Source organism: Anolis sagrei, chromosome 1, assembly GCF_037176765.1.
Source record: "Anolis sagrei isolate rAnoSag1 chromosome 1, rAnoSag1.mat, whole genome shotgun sequence".
Lineage (NCBI taxonomy): Eukaryota > Metazoa > Chordata > Lepidosauria > Squamata > Dactyloidae > Anolis > Anolis sagrei.
Window position 1 is genome coordinate 290098481 of NC_090021.1, and position 26416 is coordinate 290124896.

At 40.1% G+C, this 26416-nt stretch overlaps 1 protein-coding gene across 1 annotated transcript in view; it reads right to left on the reverse strand.

Annotated features, from left to right (window-relative positions):
- Nucleotides 1–6856: 6856 nt before the first annotated feature.
- Nucleotides 6857–26416, reverse strand: part of IVD (isovaleryl-CoA dehydrogenase) — a 35253-nt gene continuing 15693 nt past the window's right edge. The window contains exons 5-12 of the mRNA XM_060760353.2: nt 25425–25518; nt 24509–24645; nt 22631–22727; nt 18995–19088; nt 13505–13586; nt 10519–10623; nt 9924–9996; nt 6857–9747 (exon numbers count right to left, since the gene is read on the reverse strand). Coding sequence (XP_060616336.2) covers nt 9614–9747; nt 9924–9996; nt 10519–10623; nt 13505–13586; nt 18995–19088; nt 22631–22727; nt 24509–24645; nt 25425–25518 — 816 coding nt within the window. The 3' untranslated portion in view covers nt 6857–9613. The remainder of the gene's footprint in view (nt 9748–9923; nt 9997–10518; nt 10624–13504; nt 13587–18994; nt 19089–22630; nt 22728–24508; nt 24646–25424; nt 25519–26416) is intronic.

Sequence of the window (26416 nt, forward strand, 5' to 3'; positions counted from 1 at the left end):
ATATCTGCCATAGATGTGGCCAAAACCTTAAGAGAGAATGCTTCTGAAACATGGCCATACAGTCTGGAAAACTCACAACAACCTAGTGATTCCGGCCATGAAAGCATTCAATAACACATTCCACAGAAACAGTTTGCTTTAAACTTCAGTAGAAACAGTATGTCTTAGAATTCAGTAAGATATATGTATGCTTACAGACCTCAATAGAAACAAATAAATGCTTTTAGAAGTTAGTTGAAATAGACTACAGAGATTCCATTAGACTCTCAGAACAGAGTCTAATATTGGACTAAGGATTGGACTAAGGATTATTGATTTTAAGAAAGATGCCCTGTGTTACCTACATGGAGAAACTCCTTCAAATCTATTTGCAACTGGATTGATAAACAAAGTACTTTTATGCTGAATACATGAAGTTTGTGAGTAAACCAACTATGTTACTTTTAAAGAAGTCTACATATTTTTGTCTCTTGAGAGCATGATTTAAACCAAGATGTTTTATAGAAGAGCAGATGTTTTTTGGGCAACTAAAGAACACTTCTTAAACTCTGCTATATGCGTGCTTTTTTGTGCATTGGAATATCTTTGTCCCTAACAGTTCAAAGACATACCTAGGTACACCAGTTTAACAGCTGAGAAACCTAATTGCCTTGCATGAATGCCATATTCCCAAAAAGTTAGGACTTCAGGTCATGCTATTTACCAAAAGGTTATGGCATCATTCCCCCCCCCCCCCAAAAAAGTTATGACTTCCAACAAGGTCATGCCTTTCTAAAGTTCATAAAATTTCCAAAAGGTTACAGAGATCTCCTTTTTCCAAAATTTTCACTAACAGCTTTTACCATCAGGAGGTTTTTTTGTATATTCAGGTGGAATCTCTTTTTACGCAGTTTGAATCCATTGTTCAGTATCCTAGTCTCTAAAGCAGCAAAAAACAAACCAGTTTATTTATTATTTATTTACCACACTTTTATCCCGCCCTTTTCAGCCCGAAGGCGACTCAGGGAGGCATACAGACTGGCAACATTTAGATGTCAAACACACATAAATACATAATTTAAAACAGGTTAAATCACATAATAAAATTCATATAAAAACAATTTAAAACTATAAAAATATATCTTCAATATATTTTCAAATGTCAAACATATCTACCATGTTCCCGCTAAGCCTTCTTTCCCACAGATTAAACATACCCAGTTCCTTAAGCTGTTCCTCATAGGGCTTTGCTTATGAACCTCTGATAATCTTGGCCACCCTTCTCTGAACATACTCCAGCGTAATGTATTGTCAAAGGCTCCTCACAACCTCTGAGGATGCAAACCACAAATGCAGGCAAAACGCCAGGAGAGAAAGCTTCTAGAACATGGCCATACAGCCTGAAAAACCTACAACACACTCCAGCTTGTTTCTGTCTTTTTTTTTAATCCGATGTCCAGAACTGCACATAGTTCATCCTGTGTACCAAAATGCTCCCCTTATTGCCTCTGACTGCAGTAACATTGACGGCAGCTACAATCAAATGAGATCAGCATAATCAATATATTTTCCAGGCTTTGCAATGAACATGGGTACACCTCCCTGGAATCCAAGGATATAATCGCAAGCTCTTATTTCAGGTCCCACTTGTCAGTTATAAATGCAGAAATGTCAACAGGGAAATAGCTATTTAAAATTATCCTCCTTGTGCTGCAATAATCCCAGATCAACAACACACTAATGATCATAAATGGCCAGTTTAAATCTGTTTTAAACATTCCATCCTTCACAGGCAAAGCCCCGTAGAAGTTACACAGCACTATAGTATTCTTTGAAGTGTGTTTTGTAATGTGAGTCGAGAAACACACTTCATGTGACTAGGGTTAATTTCAATTTAACTTGCTCATGCTTTTCACAGTGCTATAGAAAATGCATTGTTCTTTTACAGATGTTAATAATTTTCTCAACTAAAGAGGATTAATGGGAAACAAGTGGGAATTTGTAGCAACAGACAATGTGTCTGACCCAAATGTATTAAGGGTGAAAAGAAATTTGCCTTATTAACAGTAAACCTTGAAAGGGGGATTTTCATGGATATGAACGGCTGTAAAATTATTATGAAAGAGGTCACTGAGTTTACTTATATCTATTTAACAAGACACAATAAAGTGATATGGGATATAAATATACTGTTTAAGTAAAGCTGAACATTTTTGCTTTATACCCTATTCTCTAATGATTTACCAAAAATCAGTGATTCTGAGCTTCGTCTTGCAATTTTGTCAGCTGAACTGATGCTAGTATTTCGGATGTATTATGGTTTTTGGAAACCCTTCAGTTTTTCAATAATTCATGCAGTCCTGGCAAAACAGAATGTAGATGTAAAGCATGTTTCCATGATATCAATCCCTCGGACTCATTCTTATGGAGCTATGGAATATCATCTCATTTATTCTATAACCAACAATAGTGAGTTTTCCGGTCTTTATGGCCATGTTTCAGAAGCATTCTCTCCTGATGTTTCACCCACATCTGTGGCAGGCATCCTCAGAAGTTGTGAGGCCTGTTGGAAACTAGACAAGTGAGGTTTATGTATCTGTGGAATGCCCATGAAACAATCAGGGCCAGCGAACACCTCGCAACAAAGGATTCCCCCAGGCAGGAATCAGTCAGTCTTTGAAGCTGTAAGGCCATTAAATGCTAATCAAGTGGCCAATTGCAACATTCACACTTGCCTCAAGCAGACAAGAGTTCTTTCTCCCACCCTGGACATTCCACAGATATATAAACCTCACTTGCCTAGTTTCCAACAGACCTCACAACATCTGAGGATGCCTGCCATAGATGTGGGCAAAATGTCAGGAGAGAATGCTTCTGGAACATGGCCATACAGCACAGAAAACCCACAGCAACCCAGTGATTCCGGCCATGAAAGCCTTCAACAACAAATAGTAGAATCATATGCCCGAACTATGGGGTGGCATCATTTAATCATTTCTCTCTTAAGCTTTTGTACAGCATCTGTGTTCAAAGAAGTCAGGTACATTATTTTGTGTCAGCCTTACCAGAACTTGTAAAATCAACTTTCTGGGTTGCAGCGGATTCTGGAAGTTGTACCTCAAAAAAATAAAGTTCTGAAAATGTGATTTCCCCCCCTCAACATCCTTGTCATATATTTTTGTATTATTCACATATTGCAAATAGTGAGTGAAGATTTGTAGTTAGTCCTTATGCTGGTTTTAATTCCAGTCAGGTATTAGAGGCCTCCTTGCCTGCCTCCTGCCAGGGACAAACATGGCTCCTTACACATTTTCTACTGAGTGCATGGAAGATATGAGATTTGAATTGAGAACATTGTGATTTATAGTCAGCCAGGTTTTTGCCCTTGCATCTGTCAGAATACATGTATTGTTTTTCTGCCATTAAGGTCACCCAAGGAGCTCACTTGAGATGGTGCTTGCTTAGAAATTTAGTTTAATCTTCCAACTTCCCTGCCACTTTTTCACTGCGCCAATAAATTTTTCAGCAAATGCTTCACCTACTGGTTGCTTGATGCTTAAGAATCAAATGTTTGAAGTCATCAGGCACCTCACCCAGCAGACCTTTGCCTCTCCATGCTGCACCGACCTCCCCTCCCCAATGCTTCATGCCCAGCATGGGTGGACAGTGGGTGGGACGCCTACCGTGCCTTTGGCTCAAGTGCTGTTCAGAGCGCCCCCCCCCCCCCAAATTCAGGCTGACAACTGGGCCTCAGCGTTCGCTTTTCACTAAACAGCAGGTGCAGGCGGAGAGAGCCCAGCTCTGTGAACAGTAATCCTCACTCCCTTTGCCACCCCCACTATGTTGTCTGCTTTACTGAAGGATGTTTTTGTTTTCCCTTCACAGTTGTTAATTCCTTTATACTGGAGTGAAAACGATTCCTAATCTTTCTGTGCTGCAATTCCTCAGAAAGGGCAGTGCCTGCCACTGTTGTCAAACCGCAGGACTCTGCAGGCACATTGCCGAACATGAGAAAACGCCTGCTTCTGCACAGAAAGGGTGGAGGCAAGGAGAACGGTTTACTTGCACAGCAGCCCTCTCTCCAGACACCGCGGTGTTCAAACAGTCATCACATGTTACTGACACAAACATAATGCAGAGTAGCACAACTAAGTTCAAATAGTAACCATAGGTCTGCCACTTTGGAAGCAACAATTATATACTTCAGGGGGAAAAAAACATGTTTGCAAATTCAATGTTTGTAAGGTGTTAGACTACACAACATTTGGGAACACGTCACTAATTTTTATCCCTCTGGGGCATTTATATTTCATTTTTCTGTGATAACTCAAAATGATTTACAGTACAAGGAAAAATCTAAGTTTGAAGACTGTATCAATAAAAGAGAGTAATCAAATGGCCTTATGAAAGCAAGATTTTAAAAAACAGCAGACTTCTTTCTGGCACATAGACATGCACTCCAGTCTTTAGCACCTGTTTAAAAGCAGATAAGCATCCTTGAAAGTAAATCTCCTTTCCAGCATTTATTTGGGGGAATGGCAGGACTAAAGCAATTGTGTGCGTTTGTGTGCTTGCGTGTGTAGATTCTGCTCCTCTTGTGACATTCTTTCCATACGCACATTTCTAGAAATACTGAGTGAAACATTGAAAAATGCTCACATAGAACTCATATATTGCTGTGCTTGTATACCTTTACTCACTTTGCCCATTTTCTTTAGATACCTATAGTGTTTCTCAAAACTTGATTGAACTTTTAAGTGACTGCAGCAGTATGCACTTGGAGGACTGAAGGAAAATTTCCTGATGGAGACAGAACTCTTACTTTGAGGGCCAACACACTCATTTGCCACCTCATGGTCCTATGACAAAGGACAGGCAACCCACCCTCGTGCCAGGAACAGGTAATATAGATTTGCCCATTGTCTATGGTTTCTAATTATTGTGGTAGCTATACTATAAAACAAGTGTGTTGTACAGTACATAAAGTGAAACAGGATTTCTTACCTTTCTAAAGGAACATCACAAGAGGCACAATTTCCAGAGACATCTGTACAGCAAAGAAGGAATTGCTTTTCTAAGATGGCACCTATTCAGATTTTGTTAATTTTTAACATAGTTTGTTTAAAAGGGGCTTCTGCCTGAGTAATTAGTGACATGCTTTACTTACATTGATTTTTCCCTAGGTTTGGCATGTAGTGTAAAAGAAAAATATTTGAAAATACTGCGGTGGAGCATATACTGTCAGAACGTACACAGAATCTTAACATGGAATATACATAGAATCTTAACATGGAACAGCATCTAGACATTTCTTCAATGTCTGAATGTTCTTTCCTGTTAAGATTCTGGGCAGATGAAAACATTGCAGTGGGCCTATCATTTCTGCACTGTTTCCTCCTTGAAGGGACTGAGATTTGTAATCGCAAAGGGGTGTAATTTCTGCTTATAAGTGGTTCAGCAAAACTCTCATCAGGGAAATGAGCCCAAGGAAAGAAAACAACAAAATTTCAAAACAAGCCAGCATAAACCAACACATACCTGCAGGGGGTGCAACAGAGGCATTCTTTCCCATTCTACTTCATGGCAATAATGCTGTTGCTACATCATGCTCTTTGCATGGGAAGTGACACAACATATGAAGAGCCCATCAGAATAGGACAGAATGCCATTTAATGAGAAGGATGGAAAGTGTTTGAACTCAGGCAGTGAAGCTTCACCCCAATTTTGCCTTGAAATATGTTGGACTGCAACTCTCATCAGCCTAGCCAGTCATGAAGAATGATGAAAGGTACCATTGAAGTGCAACTAGAACAGGTCTGCATAACCTGTGGCCTTCTAGGCATTTGAGATTCCAACTCCCAGAAGCCCCAGCATCTTGCCAATGGCCAGGAATTCTGGGAGCTGAAGTCCAAAACACCTGGAGGGCCACAGATTGTGCAGGCCTGATCTAGATGGTCACATATTCACATATTCCCCCTATTTTGAGGAGTATCTTGAGGGATTTGTGGACAGTTCTTGAAACAGGCCCTTTGCATATGACAAGCTTTTCGTGCTGTCAGCCTGTGATGCCTCTGTGCTGTTTAGTGTTTACATAGTAGAGGAATGAAAAATAATTTATGCCAGTGGAACATCTAGCTCCTGATGACAGTTTGCAATCCTTGCATGAAGTTGTAATTTAAACCTCAGTGATAAGTAAGGGATCTCCTTATATGATAGATTATTAATATCCTCTTTCTACAGAGAAAGTTTTGAGAGCCAGAAAATATAATCTCTAATCTGTGGTAGATCGTGCATTGGAATCCAAACCCAACAAAATGCTTGCACCAAACTACATTTTAAAACATTCTGCCTATCCTATGTATGTATTCTTCTCAAACACAGTGAATTATAAAGAATCATCATAGACCAATAGTATATCTGGATAGGGTAACACTGTATGTATGTATTTCTGTGAATTATTACTGTTTCTCTAAAGGAAATGTACAATACAAATATAAAATCCAAACAGAATTCAAAAACAGCATAATAATTCAATTAAGATCAGCAATAAACGAAAGGTATGTTTAGCAAGAGGCCTATTACCCATGCAGAATAATATACTTGTGATTTTATATGATTTCTATCTGTTGTAATTTGTCTGTGACCAAATGTCTCAATAATTTGTCCATGCATTGGGAACACTTAACAAAAGGAAGACAAGGCTGAAGGAAGGAGTAATGCAGTTTGAAAAGCATCCGCTCATGCCAACAGCTTCACCCACACAGGATGTGCTGTTTGGGAAGAGTCTGGCTGTGGTGATGTAATGTTTAGAAGCATATGAAGTTTCTACCTGCCTCCTGCTGGGCAAAATGGAACATGTTAACAGCTGACGCGATAGTAAAGAATAGGTATTTTATTTGTATAGCAATAAAATCATGTTACCCAGCAACTTTCCCATGTTTTGCTAGCACAACAGACTCTTAAAAGACTAAGAAGAACTTGTTAAATAAATCATTTAAAATATTCATCATAATGAGTTTGGCTGACAATCTTCTTCAAAAATTATACATTCCTTACCCAATTTTTCAGTTAAGAACAAGTGTTACAGTCTCAGATGACAAGCCACAGGTGGCCCTGAATGCTCTGTTTCAAGATGTATGTTACAGACCCCAGAATAATCTAGTTTTCACATGTACTTCACTGGTGCTCTGCCTTAAGGTAAGTGATAAAAGCCATCAGGAATACTACTGCATTTCATGATTTTTAAGGAACACTGTCATTCTCACACTTAAACGTGCATGTGTGGGGGTATAAAATCTATTTAAAAGATGACATTTCTTGCATTTTAAAAATATCTGCTCATTTCTGTATCTCTGAGTAATGGTTTTGTCACTAGTGACTTTTCCCCAAGGAGACCTTTACTTAGACTAATACTTTACAAAAATGAGACAGAAGTCTGCTGTTTCTTATATGATTGGAATGAAGTGGATCTCACCACTTCTATTTATGGGCATGTGACCATATGACAAATTTGGAGTGGATGCAGGTAGTAAAACATTAAAGTGAATTCTAAATTGATAGGTGAGAGTAGGGGCTGGACGGAATCTAGAAAAATAAAGAATTTTCCCCATTGGACACACTGTCTTGCCATTAAATATTGGTACCATTTGCTCGAACTATTTTGCAGGGGCAGTGATGGCATAGTACACAGCACCTAATGCCTTTCTCTGCTTCTGACACTCTGAAACTTGCACTGCCCATTTCAAAATCATTCAGTAAGTGACAACAATCTGCTAGATCAGACATGGGCAAACTTTGGCCCTCTGGTTGTTTTGGACTTTGCACAATTCCTAACAGTCTCAGGCCCTTTCCTTTTCCCCCTCAGCTGCTTAAGTGCTTAAGTTTTCCCATGCCTGTGCTAGATAAAGCAGAATGAACAGTAATGATGTGAGCAGATCTAACTGGAAGCCTTCATTTGGTGTAGGACTTCGATCTGATTTGTACAACTCTGGTTATATAATTATATCCCACAAATAAAATTACAACTTCAGGTAATCTGAATATAAGAATTATGACATAAACCCACTGTGTTCCAACTATGGTGACCCCTTCTAGTTACTGTTTTCTCTGCCAATTTCTACCTTTCCTATCCTGAAAAAGTGGCAGAATGAGACTAGCCTTGATCAGCAGTAGGAAAAGTGCAGTCCATAGGCTACATAAAAACACCAAAAGTCTGTTTTCTATCCTCTAGAAGGCCACACCCCAATTAAGAATAAACATTCAACCAAATCTTTATGGTAAAAAAACTCCACAACAAAATATGACATTTTGGGTCACTGTATTACACATAGCTGTGGCTAAGAGCTAAAAATCAAACATATTTTACTCAAATAATGGACCCAGAACTGATACCACTTCCAGTCATATAGGAAAAAATGGAACAGCTAGAAAGGACAGTGTGGGACACCCCCCCTCCCCCATTCCCAGTGGTAGTTGCTCACCCCAGCCTAAAAGCTCAAGGCAACCTGTGTATTTCAATCTCCAGTAGGTAAAGGTAAAGGTTTTCCCCTAACATTAAGTCCAGTTGTGTCCAACTCTGGGGGTTGGTGCTCATCTCCATTTCTAAGCTGAAGAGCCGACGTTGTCCGAAGACACCTCCAAGGTTGTGTGGCTGGCATGACTGCATGGAGCGCTGTTACTTTCCCGCCGGAGCGGTACCTAATGATCTATTCACATTTGCAATTCCCAGTGCTGGACGCTAAAAGTAAGCATCAAGCCACTGGTGATGACTATTTACACTCTAATGAATTTAAGCATTTTGCATATGCAAAATTGTAAAGTGCTGCTTACTATACACAAACAAATTCACACCTCCAATCTTCATGAGATGTTATCAGTAAGTCTGAATTGCTGTTAGATCTCTCACTCCTTCTCCCATAATGTGCTCTCCTTCCTTCTTGCCCGATAAAGCAAGGTGGATTTGTCTCAATATTCAGCGGGGAAAGATTTATAAAAGGATCCTATATTCCCAATCTAGTTGCCACTTCCTCCTTCCCAATTGACTCTTGGCTGGCACAGAGTGGCTTTTTGACATTTTAACTGCTTGCGCAATGATAGATGGTGACATCAACACATGAATCAAGCACAAGATGGCAGTCCATCAAATGAATGGAGGATTCACATGGCACTAATACACCTCAGGAAGCAGCAGGCAAGAACAGGAACACACAGGAATACGATACCTCACTTTCTAAGAATCTTTTAGCAGCTCTAACATTCCTTGTGTAGTTAAGATCTCAACATATCCAATAACAAAGACAGAGGCCTGTGAAATCAGCTAGTATTTTGGAATGCTGCTAATCCCATCCACCAAAAGCAGCATATTGGAAATGGGAATCCATGACACTTCTCAAGACAGGTTGGATTTTTTTTTTAAAGAAGACTTGACTAAATTTCATTCCATCTGGATGGCTTGCCTTGTTCCACAATCATATGTTCTTATGAAAAATCTAGAAGCATTCAGAGAAGAAAGCACAAGAACAAAACAGAGAGGTTGTCATTTTGATATGAAGTGCAGAAAAATACTTGTGCGCTTTAGTCTTGGAAATTGAAGGCCTCTGGCATTAAAAGTGTGATTCTTCTTTAATGGTGATTATTACTTAAAGGCAGCATTGAATGCCCGGCCAATAACGATTCTCCGTACTTCACTGGTTCCTGCCCCGATTTCATACAGTTTGGCATCACGCAAAAAGCGACCCATGGGGTAGTCATTGATATAGCCATTTCCACCTGCAAGATAAAGAGGAGACTTAGATTTCCAAGAAGATGGGATAGGAAATTTGCAGGAATATTTAAACACAAATAATTGAAATGGGATTCACACATAATGTACCAATCATGGACTGAGACAGGATAATAATAATTATAGTTTACTTTTGTCTTTGCAAATATCACCCACATCTTACCTAGACATTGGATTCCATCCAAAGCAACTTGAGTAGCACATTCCGCAGAGTAGAGAATCACACCAGCGCAATCCTGATGGAAGAGACCAGAGCATGAACACTAAAGTCAAATTTTCAAGTAGGATGAACAACACTTTTATTCACTCTTATAATCAGTTGAATCATTTAGGTTTGGCTCTCATACAACTACAAATAATATGAAATTCATGTAATGCTTCCAGAGAAATTAAAAACTGTTTTTCTATGACAAGGTCTTTATTATGGCCAGCTAAACTCTGCAACTCTTTCCCAGTCACCTCCAACCATTACAAAAACTACAATACAATCTTCAGAATATATGTTCTAGTGATGTGCATGTTATAAGCGAGAACAGGAGCTATTTTTAATAATATGGTAAATATGGTAAAAATATTGGCAATTTAATGTGCTTCATCTAAAAAAAAATCTCACTGCTATAGGTGGGGGGGGGGGGGGGGGGAGGAAAAGCTTTACTCACCTCACCTCACCTCACCTCTCTTCATCTAATACACAAAGTACAGTACAGGGATCCCTAAAAAGAACATGAAATATGATAATCTTCCACCTATGAACTCACCTTTGCATTAAAGTGTCCTCGATCACAGGCCCTTGCCACGTTGTATACGTACTGTCTACATGACATCAGCCGTGTGTACATATCAGCCATTTTGCCCTGCATGAGCTAAATACAACAGTAGTAATGGTAGGGAGAAAGAAAGTAGAATATAATAATTGACTGTCAATATTTTAAGCCCCCCTTTTCAATAAAAATATGAAGAAATAAATAATAAATTAAAAGAATAATACATTCAATTTTATTATTGTTGTTAACTGATTAAATGCTGATAGTAAATTCTAACTATATGAATGAGAGACCCTCAAGTCAAAAGCTCTGCTCAGATCTTGCAAACTCAGGATTGTAGCTTCCTTGATTGAGTCCACCAATCTGGAATGTGGTCTTCCTCTTTTCCCACTAACTTCCACTGCCTTCCATCTTATCAAGCATCACTTTCTTTTCTAATGAGTCATGATAAAACAAATATGTAGAAAAAACTGAACCCAAATAGCCATGTTAAAATTACCCTATTTATTTAAATATAATGCTCACCTTTTTTGGCTAAATTACCTCTCCAAAATTAAGGTGCACATTAGATTCATGTAACACAATCTTACTGCTGAGCCAAAGCAAAGGGGGAAGCTGCTTTAGAAGCTGCACTTGAAGCTCCTCTCTGAGGGATGTCATCGCTAATTTAATTCCCACAGCTCAATGCTATGCAATCCTGGGATTTGTAGTTTGGTGAGGCATCAGCATCCTTTGGCAGATGGGTTCAAGACCTTGTAAAACTACAGCCCCCTGATTCCATAGCATTGAACCAAGGCAATTAAAGTTGATTCATTCTACAGCCTAGATGCATCCCAAAGTTTTCTTTTCCATTACTGGAAGCTTTGGTGTTCTAAAATACAAAGAGTTCACTTTTTGTTGCTTTTTGCACATTACATTTGTCAGCAAATACTTTTTTTGCTTTCAGGGTTTTGAAAATGGAGGTGCACATTAGATTCAATGGTGCATTAGACTCAAGTAAATACGGTACTTATTGCACTAGGCCTTCCATATCTGAAGGAGAATTGATTCTAAGACCTCCTAGGGATATCAAAAATGTGCATGGTGAAGTCTTTTATATAAAGGAACTCTGGATGGATTCAGCAATCTATTCCACCTAGTCATCTCTCATGTGTGTCTTGAGTGCAACTGCCCAGCCTCTTTTCCACACACCCCGACAAGCAGTTCCCCCTCTTGCTCTCTCTTGCTGTCTTCCTCTCACGCACCCCAAGGCAACTACCACACATGAGATCCCACTTTCCCAACCCACCACTTTTTCAAAATGCTACATTTTATTTTTTCCTGAATATTTGGATTTTTAATATTATTATTTTTCATCTGCAGTTCGCTGGATCTGCAGATCTAGAGCCTGCAGATATGGAGGGTCCACTGAATAGCATAAAACCACACACCGTTTTTCAAATTGGCATAGCAACAGTTGGGAGTTCTTCATAACAATGACCACCATACCCAAGTGGCTGCCCATTAAAAGACGAATGACAATACAGCTAGCCACAATTCCTCTGGTGAGGCATTTGAGCATTTTAATGTCGCCACAGGGGAAAAAAAAAAAACAACCTCTTTCCCTTTCTCTATCTGGCAACGTTCCAGACAGCAGAGAGGCACTGGAAGATATCAAAGTAATCACAAGTTCATATGGAAGCAGAACATAAAGAATTTCTGGTCTCACACCCTTCAAAATTAGGTCAAACCAACACTCCAAGTTGCAGCCAGAAAAAAACTGCCTAGCCATGCGACTGATAATAAGTATCAACATTTAAGCTTAAGAAAGTTTAACATAATGGCAGCCTTGTTCTGAGACAACCTTAATTTCCAAATTGTCTTTAAAAGGCAATCTCACAGTAGACATTAGAGTAACTGAGTAACCTAATCTGGAAATGATTAGGACATGAATGACTGAGACCAAATCTGGTTTCTTAAGGAAACAAAATAAAGCCTAAGCCTACTTAAGAATGAATTTGAGGAAGTGGGAAGACTAAAGTGAGAAATGGAATTCTTTGTAGCTGTTAGGATTTTTATTTAATCTAGAATGAACTAACCATATGTTCATACAGGAAAAAAAATGGCAGTGGTTCTATACGTTTTGTGAAAACCTGTTTTTTCCCCTTTGTATCTCATGTGTCTCAACATATAGAACTAAAAGAGTAATTTTTAACAGGGATATTATATGGTTTGGCCTCAGACACTAAAAAATTGACCTCTCTGTATGCACATCTATTCTTGTGTGTTTTGTGGGAAGCACTATGTTCATACATGCATATTAACTTTGTGGAGATACATAGCAACCCAAGAAGTTAGGTTTACTCAGAGAATAGGTTTTTTTAAATGACAACTCCATTATCCTCCAACCAGCATGGCCATGGTTCATCCTAGCTGAGAGACTCTGGGATTTGTAATTCAAAACAATGTCTCACACGCAGCTCTTTGGTCATTAGGTTAGGGCTGTCAACAATGTGGACATATCCGGAAGTCCTAGCCATATTAATTTATTTTCCTGTCAATTTATGGTCGAACCCCCGGTGGTGCAATGGGTTAAACCCTTGTGTTGGCAGGACTGAAGACCGTCAGGTCACAGGTTCGAATCCGGGGAGAGTGTGGATGAGCTCCCTCTGTCAGCTCTGGCTCACCATGTGGGGACATGAGAGAAGCCTCCCACAAGGATGGGAAAACATCAAAACATCTGGGCGGCCCCTGGGTAACGTCCTTACAGACAGCCAATTCTCTCACACCAGAAGCGACCTGCAGTTTCTCAAAATTATGGCCACTCGCCAATTAAAGGGAGGGGAGGCTCCTTTGGTATTGAAAAACAAACATAATCACATCTATGAAGCAGAGATTAATCTAAAATACTTTCTGGATAGAATACAATTGGAAAGCAAATATGTTTTAGTCCTATGAAAGGATGTTCTACTTTTTTTAGCAACCTTTTAACCCCTCTTACCTGGAACTGGCCAATTTTCTGCCCAAAGGCTTCTCTCACATGCATATATGGAACAGCATTGTCTAGTACAGCCTGCATGATCCTGAAAGGGAGACACTCTTTTTATTTTAAATGTTCAACTACAAGAAAAAGGAAAACAATATGACCATAAAACAAACATACAATTATTAAAACCAAGAAACGGAAAAGGCAGTAAAAACCACAACAGCATCTTGCAAATAGATACCACGCAACCCCCCTCCCCCCCCCACACAAGCCATTTTGAGGCCTTTCGCTATTTAACTTTTAAAAAGAATATATCATTCCCCTGCCTTGTAATTATGCCACAATTTTGGCCCTGCTAAGCTACTTTAGTATAGATTAAGTTTTTAAAAAAAAACAAAAAATTAACTCTAGTTTATTTTGTTGTTGTTGTTGAATACCTTCAAGTCAATTTATGGGGCCCTAAGGTGACCCCATCACAGGATTTTTGTGGCTGAGTGTGTGTGACTCATCCAATGTCATCCCATGGGTTTCTATAATTCTGGAGACACCCTATCGCTCCAGAATCATAGCCCAATGCTCAAAGTATTACATCACGCTGGCTGTCTACTCTTTAAATAAACAAGGATGTCCTGGCCCTGAAAACATAATTAACTATATCCTACATCTTCAAGTAAGCATTCAGGAGTATTTAAAGGAAAGAAAACTTGTGAAATCCAACAGTAATGTAGATTTATCTTATTTAATATCTCATCTACAATTGTATTGCAGTACTTTACTTGGAAAATAGTCAGGTTTACAATTCAGGGCTCTTAGAACAGCCCAAAGCCCAAATCTGAAGAAAGGGAATTATGGCATTTAAAAACTACAGCCAGCCTTCCAAATTCATGAATATGACTTTTGCGGATTTGATTATTCACTGATTTGATTGAAATGTTCTCTTTTGGAATCTGTAAGTCCTCCACTGCAACTTCTGCCAGACAATCATAGTCATGCTGGAGGAATCAGAGATTACTGGAGAGAACACTGCTCTAGAAATCTCTAGGTCATCCAATGCAATTGTATGGCCACTGTCCAGTGGAAGATGACCAGAGTCAGGTTGGAGAAGTTAGGCATTCCTAAAAGGTAAAGGTTTCCCTTTGACATTAAGTCTAGTCGTGTCCGACTCTGGGGGGTTGTGCTCATCTCCATTTCAAAGGCTAAGAACTAGCGCTGTCCGTAGACGCCTCCAAGGTCATGTGGTCAGCATGACTGCATGGAGTGCTGTTACCTTCCCGCTGGAGTGGTACCTACTGATCTACTCACATTTGCATGTTTTTTTCCTGGTTGGCAGAAGCTGAGGCTAACAGCAGGAGCTCAATCCGCTCCCTGGATTCAAACAGCTGACCTTTCGCTCAGCAAGTTCTGCAGCTCAGCAGTTTAACCCGCTGTGCCACCAGGGCCTCTAGTATTCCTAGAAAGGTGTTTTTCAGATAAAAGTATACCTTTTAAAAAATTATGGTTTTTCACTTTGGCCCCGAACTCCAGCATGTGGAGGCCTGACTGTACACTCTGTGTTATCTGCGAGCTGCTGTTCTGTTGGTCTCACAAAAAAAGATGTCATTTTTAGAGATCATTTCAGAGACAATGAAGCATGAAAATCACCACTGGAAAATGTATTTTTTCCTACTGCTGAACTCCTTAAATTGCATTGTAATGCAATGAAGCACTTTTAAAAATACGATAGTCAGAAACATCAAAGTACTAGCAGCAGGGTACTGCTAATACAATTGATTGGCCTCCCTGAGATTAACAAGGGTTTATCATCATGAGAACAAGTCACAGTGAGCCCTCTAAAGTATCCAGGAGGAGATCAGACGTCTTATTTCTACTTTAGACTAACCCACTTAAGCTTTTTGTTTGAACCTGAACTAATTTCAAATCATTGCTGATAAACTCAGTTTGCTTTAACTAATAAATAATTAAGATTAATCAAGAGACAGTGAGGTATAGCACAATGAGTGATGAGTCTCCGTAAGTCACAGTCAAACTGAAGGCACATAACAACAGTAAGCTTAAACACAGCTTGGGGTTCACAAATAAAACTTCACTGCTGTTAAATATATAAAGTGCAAGTGAAAGTTCTGAGGTAGCAAGGAAACAATAAACCATTCTTTACCTTTACGCCAGAATCAAGCCACTGCCTCTATTTAGAAACAGTAGCTCCTTGCATTACCTCTGTAAGAGGTAAGTATGTAATTAAGTAAGAATTTGAACAAGCAGTAACTCTCAAAGTACAAACTGCTACACCAGCGTAGGGATTATTCATCCAACTGCTGACATTAATATAATGATGGGATTCATTTTCAAACTGTCTTGATTGCCTAGAGTACAGCGTCCATGCGGAGATAAAGATGAGCTCCTCACTGACATAGAAATATTGAATGTAGTTCTATGCATTTTTGAAGACAATTGCTTGAGGATCACAGGTTGTATGAACATGCTTGGATTCTACATTTCTTGTCAACTGTTTTAACTACATTTTTTTCCCCAAATGACATTAAGAGAAGGAAAAAATCCAACTGCAACCTTCCATTCCAGTCAGAATTATTTCCCTTTATAATCAACACAGGCATATTGTCAAAGAATGATAATCATGCCTCCAAATTTGTGGGTTAAACCTCCAGGGATTCATAGATTATTTGCCCTCACCTCTGCAGCTGCCCTATGCCATCTGAAATAGGTACTTTGATAACACTCCACGGTGCTGAGTAACTACAGGCCAGTCTCCAACCTCCCTTTCTTGGGTAAGGTGCTGGAGCGGGTGGTCGCCTCGCAGCTCCAGAGCTTCCTAGACGATACCAACTACCTAGATCAGTCACAGTCTGGTTTCAGGCCTGGTCATGGCACTGAGACAGCCTTGGTCGCCTTGGTGGATGACCTCCGCAGAGAGCTGGACAGGGGGAGTGTGACCCTGCTGGTTCTCCTGGACATCTCAGCGGCTTTCGATACCATCGATCATGGTATCCTTCTGGGTTGTCTCTCTGGGATGGGCCTCGGGGGCGCGGTCCTGTCGTGGCTCCGGTCCTTCCTGGAGGGACGGACCCAGATGGTGAAGCTGGGAGACGCCTGCTCTGACCCCTGGCCTTTGACCTGTGGGGTCCCGCAAGGCTCCATTCTGTCGCCCATGCTTTTCAACATCTACATGAAACCGCTGGGAGAGGTCATCCGGAGTTTTGGAGTTGGGTGCCATCTTTATGCGGATGACACGCAACTCTACTACTCCTTTCCACCTAATTCCAAGGAGGCTTCTCGGGTGCTGGACGAGTGCCTGGCCGCTGTGTCGATCTGGATGAGGAAGAGCAAGCTGAAGATCAATCCCGACAAGACAGAGGTCCTCCTGGTCGATCGTAAACCGGACCGGGGTATAGTGTGGCTACCTGTGCTGGACGGGGTTACACTCCCCCTGAAGCCACAGGTCCGCAGTTTGGGTGTCCTCCTGGATTCTTCGCTCACACTTGAGGCTCAGGTGTCGGCGGTATCTGGGAGGGCCTTTGCACAATTGAGACTTGTGCGCCAACTGCGACTGTACCTCGTGAAGGCTGATCTGGCCGGGGTGGTCCACGCCTTGGTCACCTCTAGAATGGATTACTGCAATGCGCTCTACGTGGGGCTGCCCTTGAAGACGGCTCGGAAACTTCAATTGGTCCAGCGGGCAGCAGCTAGGATGCTAACTGGAGCTCATTATCAAGAGAGGTCTACCCCTCTGTTTAAGGAGCTCCACTGGCTGCCATTTATTTTCCGAGCCCAATTCAAGGTGCAGGTGCTCACCTACAAAGCCCTGAACGGTTTGGGACCACCCTACCTGCGTGACCGCATCTCCATCTACGAACCCACACGCTCGCTCCGGTCATCTGGGGAGGCCCTGCTCATGATCCCACCTACGTCGCAAGCGCGCTTGGTGGGGACACGGGACAGGGCTCTCTCTGTGGCGGCCCCCCGACTTTGGAATGCCCTTCCAAAAGAGCTTCGTCAGGCCCCTACTCTAGCAGTTTTCAGAAGGAACCTAAAAACTTGGCTGTTCCGATGTGCCTTCGCAGATTAGGAATCCCCATCCCAAGTCCTAGAAGCACTTTAGCACAACCAATGTTGCTGCACACCGCACTTTTAATCCTACATTCCTCCTGCCATCTCAGCACTTTTAACCCGGTACCCCATTGCGCCGGCCGAACCAGTTTTAATAGTGTCTTGATGTATTGATGTATTGTCATTGTTGTTATTTTGCTTAATTGTTTTGATTTGCTTTGTTTATTGTTGTGTTATGTTTTCTATTGTATTGTGTTTTGAGGCTTCGGCCCGTGTAAGCCGCATCGAGTCCTTCGGGAGATGCTAGCAGGGTACAAATAAAGTTAATAATAATAATAATAATAATAATAATAACACTGGTGTCCACCTTGAACTGTATTCAGTTCAGTTAAGACCAGTCAGTGGTCAAATCTTTGGTTGCTGATAGAAAATCAAAGTGACAGAGTGGCTGGGCCTGGCTGTTTGCACATTCCCTGCACTCACTTGTGGAGAAGGGATGGGAAGAGAGGAGTAGAAGGGTAGGTAGCATGTGGGAAAGAACAGGGCAGCAAGTGCGGAAGAGGAGAGTGCTGGGGGAGGCAGTCAGAATGGCTGCAGTGGGAAAAGACTGGCAATTGCTCTTACAGCAGCAGCCTCATTATTGTTGTTGTTGTTGTTGTTTATTTATATCCCACTTTTTCTCTCCATAAGGAGACTTAAAGTCGCTCACATTAAAAGCTTTACAATCAATTTAAAATACACAAATATACAAATATTAAAACAGTATTTAACATCATTACGATTAAAAACAATTTAGATTAAATTTATAAAAACATAAAAAACCACAGCAGTCCCTGACATGTTAAAAACCGTCTCCTTTAAAAACCTGCCTGAATAAAAAGGTTTTTAGCCTGTAGGTCTGGGCTTAATGTGAGGTTAGACTTAAAAGTCCCTATTAGACTCCAACTCTGCCATAAGAGCAGATGCTGCAACTCCTTCCCATTGCCCATGCCCACCACCCAGCATCACCACCCTGCCCACCTGCCTCAGCTCTCTCCTCCCTTCTGGCATCACCATCCTGCCCTGCTCCCTCCTCAGAGACCCACATATCACCTGTTTTCCCTCCTCTTGTTCCCTATCTGTCCTATCCTTTTCTCCCCATTTGCCCCAGTGACCGAGCAAGGGAATGTGCAGCTCAAGATAGACAATTGTGCTACTGTAGACCCTATTAAAAATAGTGTAAGGCAGCAGCAGATGGGGTAACAAATGATCTGTGTGCATTCTTTTGTATTAAATGCATTGAGGGGTGGGTGGGTGTGTAAATCTAGAAATATCCATGGTTTTTTCACTTGTGTGGTGTGGGATTCTGAGCGCCTAACCTCCACAAATATGGAGGGATGACTATGGATGCAACTGATGAAAATATGAAAGGATTTGCCAGTACACAAATAAATACACACTTACCCTAGAGGTCCAGCAGACAATACGAGTCTTTCCAGATCCAAGCCACTCATCAATACATAGACACCTTTACTCAATTGTCCCAAAACATTCTTATCTGCAAAAAGCAAAGGGGAGTTGGTTAATCGCATACCCCCACAGGTATTCTAAATAAGAAGTGCATCTGAAATATGTATGTGTAAATACCAACATGTGTAAATATAAGTATACAGACAGCTGCAGTTTGTATTATTTGCCATAATTTCAAGCTACACAAAAGAGAAAGAACCAACATGCTTTGAAATACTTATGCACTTTGTTCAGACAAGGAAAGCATGCAATGGCCCAGGTTTTGATCCGATAACATCATATTATGAAGAAATCAACGAGAATATTATTCTGGTTGTGTTGCGAAGGAGACTGATTTTTTGTGTGTAAACAATACAAATAGGGCAAATTCATTTATTCTTTCAATTTATCAGTATGTGCAAATAATGTAAAAATCCATATGATTCCCAAATCTCATGTTATGCATTGCATAGTCTACTCTAAGCAAGTCAAGGGCAACACATTATTGCTAGTTTATTTAGCATTATTGTTTTTTGCTAAAAATTGGGACTAGCTAAGCATGGCACAGAAACCCTTCCTTTTGACCCGTGAAAATCCTTATGAGGGACATCCTTCACTTCCGGGCTGCACATTTTGAAATCTACTTTTCACATCAAAAACTACCAGGAACATTGCTTTAAAACCAACGAGAATCAAGGTAGGTGAATTCTGTACACCTAATATTTTGTCCTGATCTCTGAACATGGTGCCACAGAAAACATTCCCACCAGGAGGAGAATCAGTGTTACACATTTGCTTTGTTTGCCATCTTTGGAAGTACAGTACAACCCCTGTATCCATGGGACCTTGGTCTCATGGTTCCACCTACTCACATCTGACAAAATATGTCCTCTCTAGGAATTAGATATGTTTCCTTAGGTCTCTCTATAGTAATTTGCAGTGGAAGTAATTCAGTTCAAGAGGGCTCACTATTATTAATTGCTTCCTGTTTCTGTGGCAAATTCAGAAATATATTCCTCATGGATATGAGGGCTGTACTGTATACCTGTATTCACTGACATAACCCAGGGCCTGAGGAAAGAAATATGGGAGCAATGAAAAAATAGCAGGGAAAGTAAAAAAAGAAAAAAAGAAAACGAACAAACAAACCAGCTGGCAAATAACAAGTGGATAATGCAATTAAATGGAAAAACATCATAAAGCAGTAACTTGTAAAACACAAGAAGGGAACAAAATCTGGATTTTCTGACTGTACCTCTGAGAACAACCCTGAACAATTATGCCTCAGGCAAGACACAAGGTATGTTTCCTGAATCTGCTTCTGCCCATTGCTACCTGACCCAAAACTGTGACTCTGTGGGTACTGCTCATTGTCAAAGGAACTTATGTGACACTCAGTGGAGCACAAGTGACACTGGACCATACACTAATATAGCTGTCAGGGATATAACACTAAAGTATACTTTGATCTAAGTGAAAAAAAAATCCTGAAGTTGTAAGGAACTACTGAAGCAGCTCAATATTGAGCAACCATTGAAGTGGATCTGGGAGACTAAGGACAGTTCAAAAAGAACATGGGTATTTGGCACCGTTGCTGATCTCTTCCATTTCACTGAGGTCAGAGAGCCTGTTTCCACAAAAGGGCACGCAAAGATGAAAAATGCACTCTGAGAAATCCATTTCATTGCTAGCTGGGATAAGGTTGCAAATCTGCAAAGAGGAGAAAGAGCATGGAAACAATAGACCCTAGAGTCCTCAACAACACAGAGAGATAAGTCAAAGTATTGGACTGGGACTTGGAAGACCCAGGTTCAAGTCTCCACTGTCTTCCAACAGTGAGTCATTCTTCTGCTCAGCCTAACTTATTTTAGAGGATTGTTCTTTTGAGAATAAAAGGGAGTGGCTGATAAGAAGGACATACATGCCTTATATTCATTTAAGTCTATTAATTTAACGAATCCATAATAAAAGATAAACATCAGCAAATGACCAAAAAGACCTCAATATGCAGAGTATATAAAGTATGAAATCAATCTTACATGATGCACAAAACAGCAATGCTGGATCACACAAAGAGCTCATCTAATGCAGCATTCCCACCATGGACCATAACGTGCCAATAGTAAGCCCAGGAGCAGGTGATGAGTGCAACCATGACGTGTCTCATGTGCACCAACAGGTGATATGCAGACACAGTCCCTCTAATATATCAAGTGACACACAGCTATCCTGACTAGAAGCTACTGACGGTGACAACCTTCACTGACTTAGAATCACATTCTTTAGAAACATAGAATTATAGAGTTGGAAGAGACAACATAGGTCATCTAGTCCAATCTCCTGCCATTCAGGAAAAGCACAATCAAAGCAACCCCAACAGATAACCATCCAACCTCTGTTTAAAAGCCTCCAAAGACGGGACTTCCACCACACTCCAAGGCAGAGAACTTCATGGCTGAACGGATCTTATGGTCTAGAAGTCCTTTCTAATGTTCAGGTGCAATCTCCTTTCCTAGAATTTCAACTCATAGCACTGTCTCTAATCTCCAGAGCAGCAGAAAAGCCTACTCCCTCTTCATTATGACATCCTTTCAAACATTTAAACATAGCTATCACGTCTCTTCTCAACTTTCTCTTCTGCAGGCTAAACGTACACAGCTCTTTAAGTCGCTCCTCATAGGGCATGGTTTCCAGGCTTTTGCTCATTTTCCAGACATTTGGTTTTCCAGATACGTTCCAGCTTGTCAATATCTCTCTTAAACTGTGGTGCTCAGAATTGGTGCATTTTTTAAAGCCATCTAAGCTGGCAGCTATAAATAACTGCATACTATAGCAGTAAATTCCGCAGTTTAACTATGTGTCTGGTTTTCATCCACAGGAATCAACCAAAGGGGAGGTACGGTACATGTAGGCCCGTATCATGGCTAGCGACAAAAGCCTTTTAATAGGTGATCCTAGGAGATCAGCTACAATGGTGGCCAGGATGGGAGGCACCCAAGGATGTCAAGGCTACCCAAGTCTTATTTTAGTTTCTCATGCTAGTTTTAGTTTTTAAATGCAGGCTGAGAATCTCTTACCCAAAATTCTTGAAACCAGAAGGATGCCCCCTTCCCTCTGAGATTTTGGAACATTTGCATATCTATAATGAGGTATCTTGGAGATCGGATCCAAATCTATACATTTAGATGCACCAATATTTCATATATATCTTATATCATTTGTACAATATTTTTAAAAAGTCTTTCTGTGAAACAAAAGTTTGCGTAAATTGAATCGGAAGAAAGAAAAAATGTCACTATCTCAGCCACCCTTGTGGACAATTTTAGAGCATTTTGGATTTCCAGATTAGGATACTCTATCTGTAATTCTTTCCACAATTATCTGAATATTTTGATAACAAATACAATGAGAAATGCATATATTTATAGGCAAATTTATAAAACACTACAAATTACTATATTTAGAAATAAATATATTTTCCCAACCTGGTAAAAACCAAGATATAAATAATAAATAGGTAATACATATAAAGAGAAAGTAGAGAAGCTACTGTGCATAGTACAAGGTAGAACTGCTTGAGCATTCACTCACCAGGAATCTTGCAGTCCTCAAAGATTAATTCACAGGTATTTGACCCTCTCATCCCCAGTTTATCAAGCTTTTGTGCAGTGCTGAAACCAGGCATACCCTAAAGAAGAAGAAAAAAACAGGAGGGAGAGGAAAACACAGAAATTCCCATGTCATTAGAAATCAGATCAGAAGCCACAATAGATTAAGACCTCCAAATTACCAAATCTGAAATGAGAGTGGGGTCAGCAGCTAATCACATAGGAATGATTTGTGTGGGAGTGAAGAGACATATCAATGTCAGCACCCACAGCAAGGGAAGCAAATACACACTGACACAGCAGAGATAGGAAATAAACTGGTGTATAATCAATGCTATAGCGTGTGCAATTCTTTAATTAGTATAGTAATTACATGGAAAAATAATCTTACTTAACACCACATGCTCTCTTCCTACACAACAGAAATTTATACTTTCCATTTATGGAAGAGTATTTTGTATCTAAATCAAACTATGGGTGAACATAAGCATGTAAAAAAGGGCCCCAGAAACTCTTTTTTTCATAAACTCATTGAGTTGGAAGAGACCTCGTGGGCTATCCAGTCCAACCCCCTGCCAAGAAGGAGCAAAATAGCATTCAAAGCACCCCTGACAGATGGCCATCCAGCCTGTTTTTTGAAAAAAGCAAAAGCAGATACATATAGCTAATTGGGTACTAACACCACTACCTGCTCATATCCATTCAGGTCACTCTCCTGTTCTTAGCAGCTTCCTTTTTGCCTCCTTTTTCAAACTAAATCAAATTTTAACCTAGATGCCAGAATAATCCCAATCAATACTATACACAAAGCACACATGCACCAAAAGCTAGCATGCTTGAACCTCTCTATAACAACATGGATCCGATGTAGCACATTATACACCAATTCAGAGGATGAGCAGGCAGAGCATTGAGACTAAAATAGCCTTCGACAATACATTGAGACTAAAATAATTTTTAAACAAGAATACATGGAAGTGGCCCCAAACTAGTTTTACGGCACTTCTATTAGTATTATATAAAATGAGTCCCACACTGTTGACATGTGGAAGAATTTCCAGACATAGTGAAACTCTATCATTTCCAGCTGGACTTTATTATTTATTTTATTTATTTACTTCATTTCTACCTCGCCTTTCTCTACCCCAGAAGGGACTCAAGGCGGCTTACAAATCCAGCAAAATTCAATGCCACACAGGTAAACAATAAACACTCATCAAAATATAAACAATCTAAACATATAAGCTATTAAAACACAATTAAAAATCAATTAAACAGATTAAAACCAAATAAAATTCCAAGACTTGAGCTTCCGTGTTGCTTTTTCTAGAAATTAAAGATGGGATATTTTAAAATAATGGAGGACCCAATCAGAGAATGGGCAAGCTCCTTTTTGAACTCCAATTCCTAAAATATAGCCAATGGATTTTGGAGGTCGTGGTCCCAAAAAGTCATTTCCCTAAGATCTGGTCCTGACAAAAGACTTACACTCTCCATTTCTGAAGATGGAAATGGTGAATCCTTTCCTCAAAGACATTCCTTAATCTGTTCCTATCCATATCAAGTCCTTCGTCTAGATCACTATGGGAAAATAACCACAGTCCCTAGTTATTTTCTGCTGAAGGTACAAGATATTTCAGGAAACAGCATGAAAGCCACTGTCATAATAAATTGTATCCTCTGTTCTTACCTTTCCTCTGATTACATTTCAAGTTTCACTCATCTAAACAGAAGCTTCACACTACAGGTAAGGGCAAGATGCGTCTTTTCACAACAGTAAGTTCTCTCTCATCCAAATGTCAAAATAGCATATGTAAAAATCCCTCAACAAGAAGGTGCAAAGACAGGTTCACAAACCTACCTTTTCCACAATGAACGCTGTTATACCCTGAGAAGCAGGAACAGCATTTGGCTCGGTTTTAGCATAAACAATCAGCACATCAGCATCTGGCCCATTGGTAATCCAAAACTTATTCCCATTCAAAACATAATAATCCCCTAGGAAAAAGGAAGGAATTGATTAATTCTCAAGTAGGAAAAAAACCCACCCAGGAAAAGCTAATTGAGAGACAGTGTGATGCTGCACTCAGGACAATTTTACACTGGCATACATCCTATCTCAACATGTGCTTGACAGTATTTCCTGCCCAGTTTACTGTATTGTTGCACTTTCCTGCGCTCCTGGAAAAATGTATTGGACTCACTGAATCTGTACCTCAGCTATGTTTCTTTCAGCCGTATTGTTTTTATATTGCTTACAATTGTGTTGTTATTAGATTTATTTGATGTTTTAATTGGCTAAAGTGTTTTACAAAGATCCCTACAAATCTTTAGGCCCTCCAGTAAAATTCTATGGCCATCTTTCCACATTTTCTCAAATATTGGTCAGAATATTCTTGGTGACTTAAAATAGCTGGGTGGCATTCTGCACTTTTACCCCAAAATCCATTTGGTTGCCTGTGTAATAGAATCACTTCTTTCTGCATTATCACCTGACACATCCAAGTATTCCAGAATAATTATTAATAAATATAATAATGGTTAATACTGAATACTTTTAATAAATGATTAAATAGTTCAGGGATTCACGTGTTATCTATGTGTTAATGAACTTCTACTTGCTTATTCTGATTTATAACTGTTTGATAGAGTGTCTGGTCACACATAGCATAACAAACCCACAAAACACTACAGTCAGTGTTCTACACAGGGATCATGTTGAGGCCAGAAAAGGGATCTGTCTCATGTACACGAACACACAAACACACACCTTTTACCTTTTCTGTCTGCCTTCAGCCTCATAGAGACAACATCAGAACCAGCGTTGGCTTCACTCATTGCGAGTGCTCCAATATGCTCTCCACTGATTAGCTGAAAGGACAAGAAAGACACAAAAGAAATAGGTGACAATCACCTCCAATTTATCTTTAAAGATTTTATAATAAATATGAAATGCTATAGTGATTCCCACACTCACTGCTTTAAAAAAAGGGTAGGTGTCAAAAAAAGCCTCCCATAATGTGGAAGAAATCCAAATGGGGGTGTTTCTCCTGGCAGAATTCTCTAAAGAGATTTATTAGTGCTACATTGAGAAATGGCACAAGATCAAATTATTGCAGTGTGCTGAAGACATGGGCAAATGAGCAATGCAGATATTGTTCTAGTTGGCTTTTTCCAGACAGAAGATAGAGCCAAGAGGACTGCGCTAGCAGCTGTATACATCCCGCTCACTCCTGTCCTGGCCTTTGAAAACACATGACCGGAAGGGGGCAGACAGTTCAGACACACTTGGTAAAAAGCCAGCGCATTGAAAACAGGATGCTCTAAAATGAACAGAATGATTAAGGGGCATGAAAAATGATGTCAAAATGTTAGGCAATAAACTAAAGCTCCAATACCCTTCAACCCTTGCAATGAATGAGCAGATGGTCACCCTCCTTCTGTGTTCCCTTATGCTGCTCTTTGGCATAGCAGCCTACCCCCCCCCCCCCCAACTCCCTTTCTGCCTCTCTGTCAACATGCTCTTATTTATCTTTCTTTGTCTCATCTACAATTTAGCTGATTCGGTTTTCAAACTTGTTGGGTACACAGGGACAAATTTCATAAGCAATCGCCTGTGAGATGATTGCCAACTCAACTTCCATCCCATTATGAAATTGCTATTTGGTTTCAAGTGAAAAGAAATGTAGATAAAGGTGCTTCTGGTCAGTTAAAAGGCAGATCAGAGAATAAAGGTTCAGTCTGTGTTAAATGGGGTTATATTCCCTCT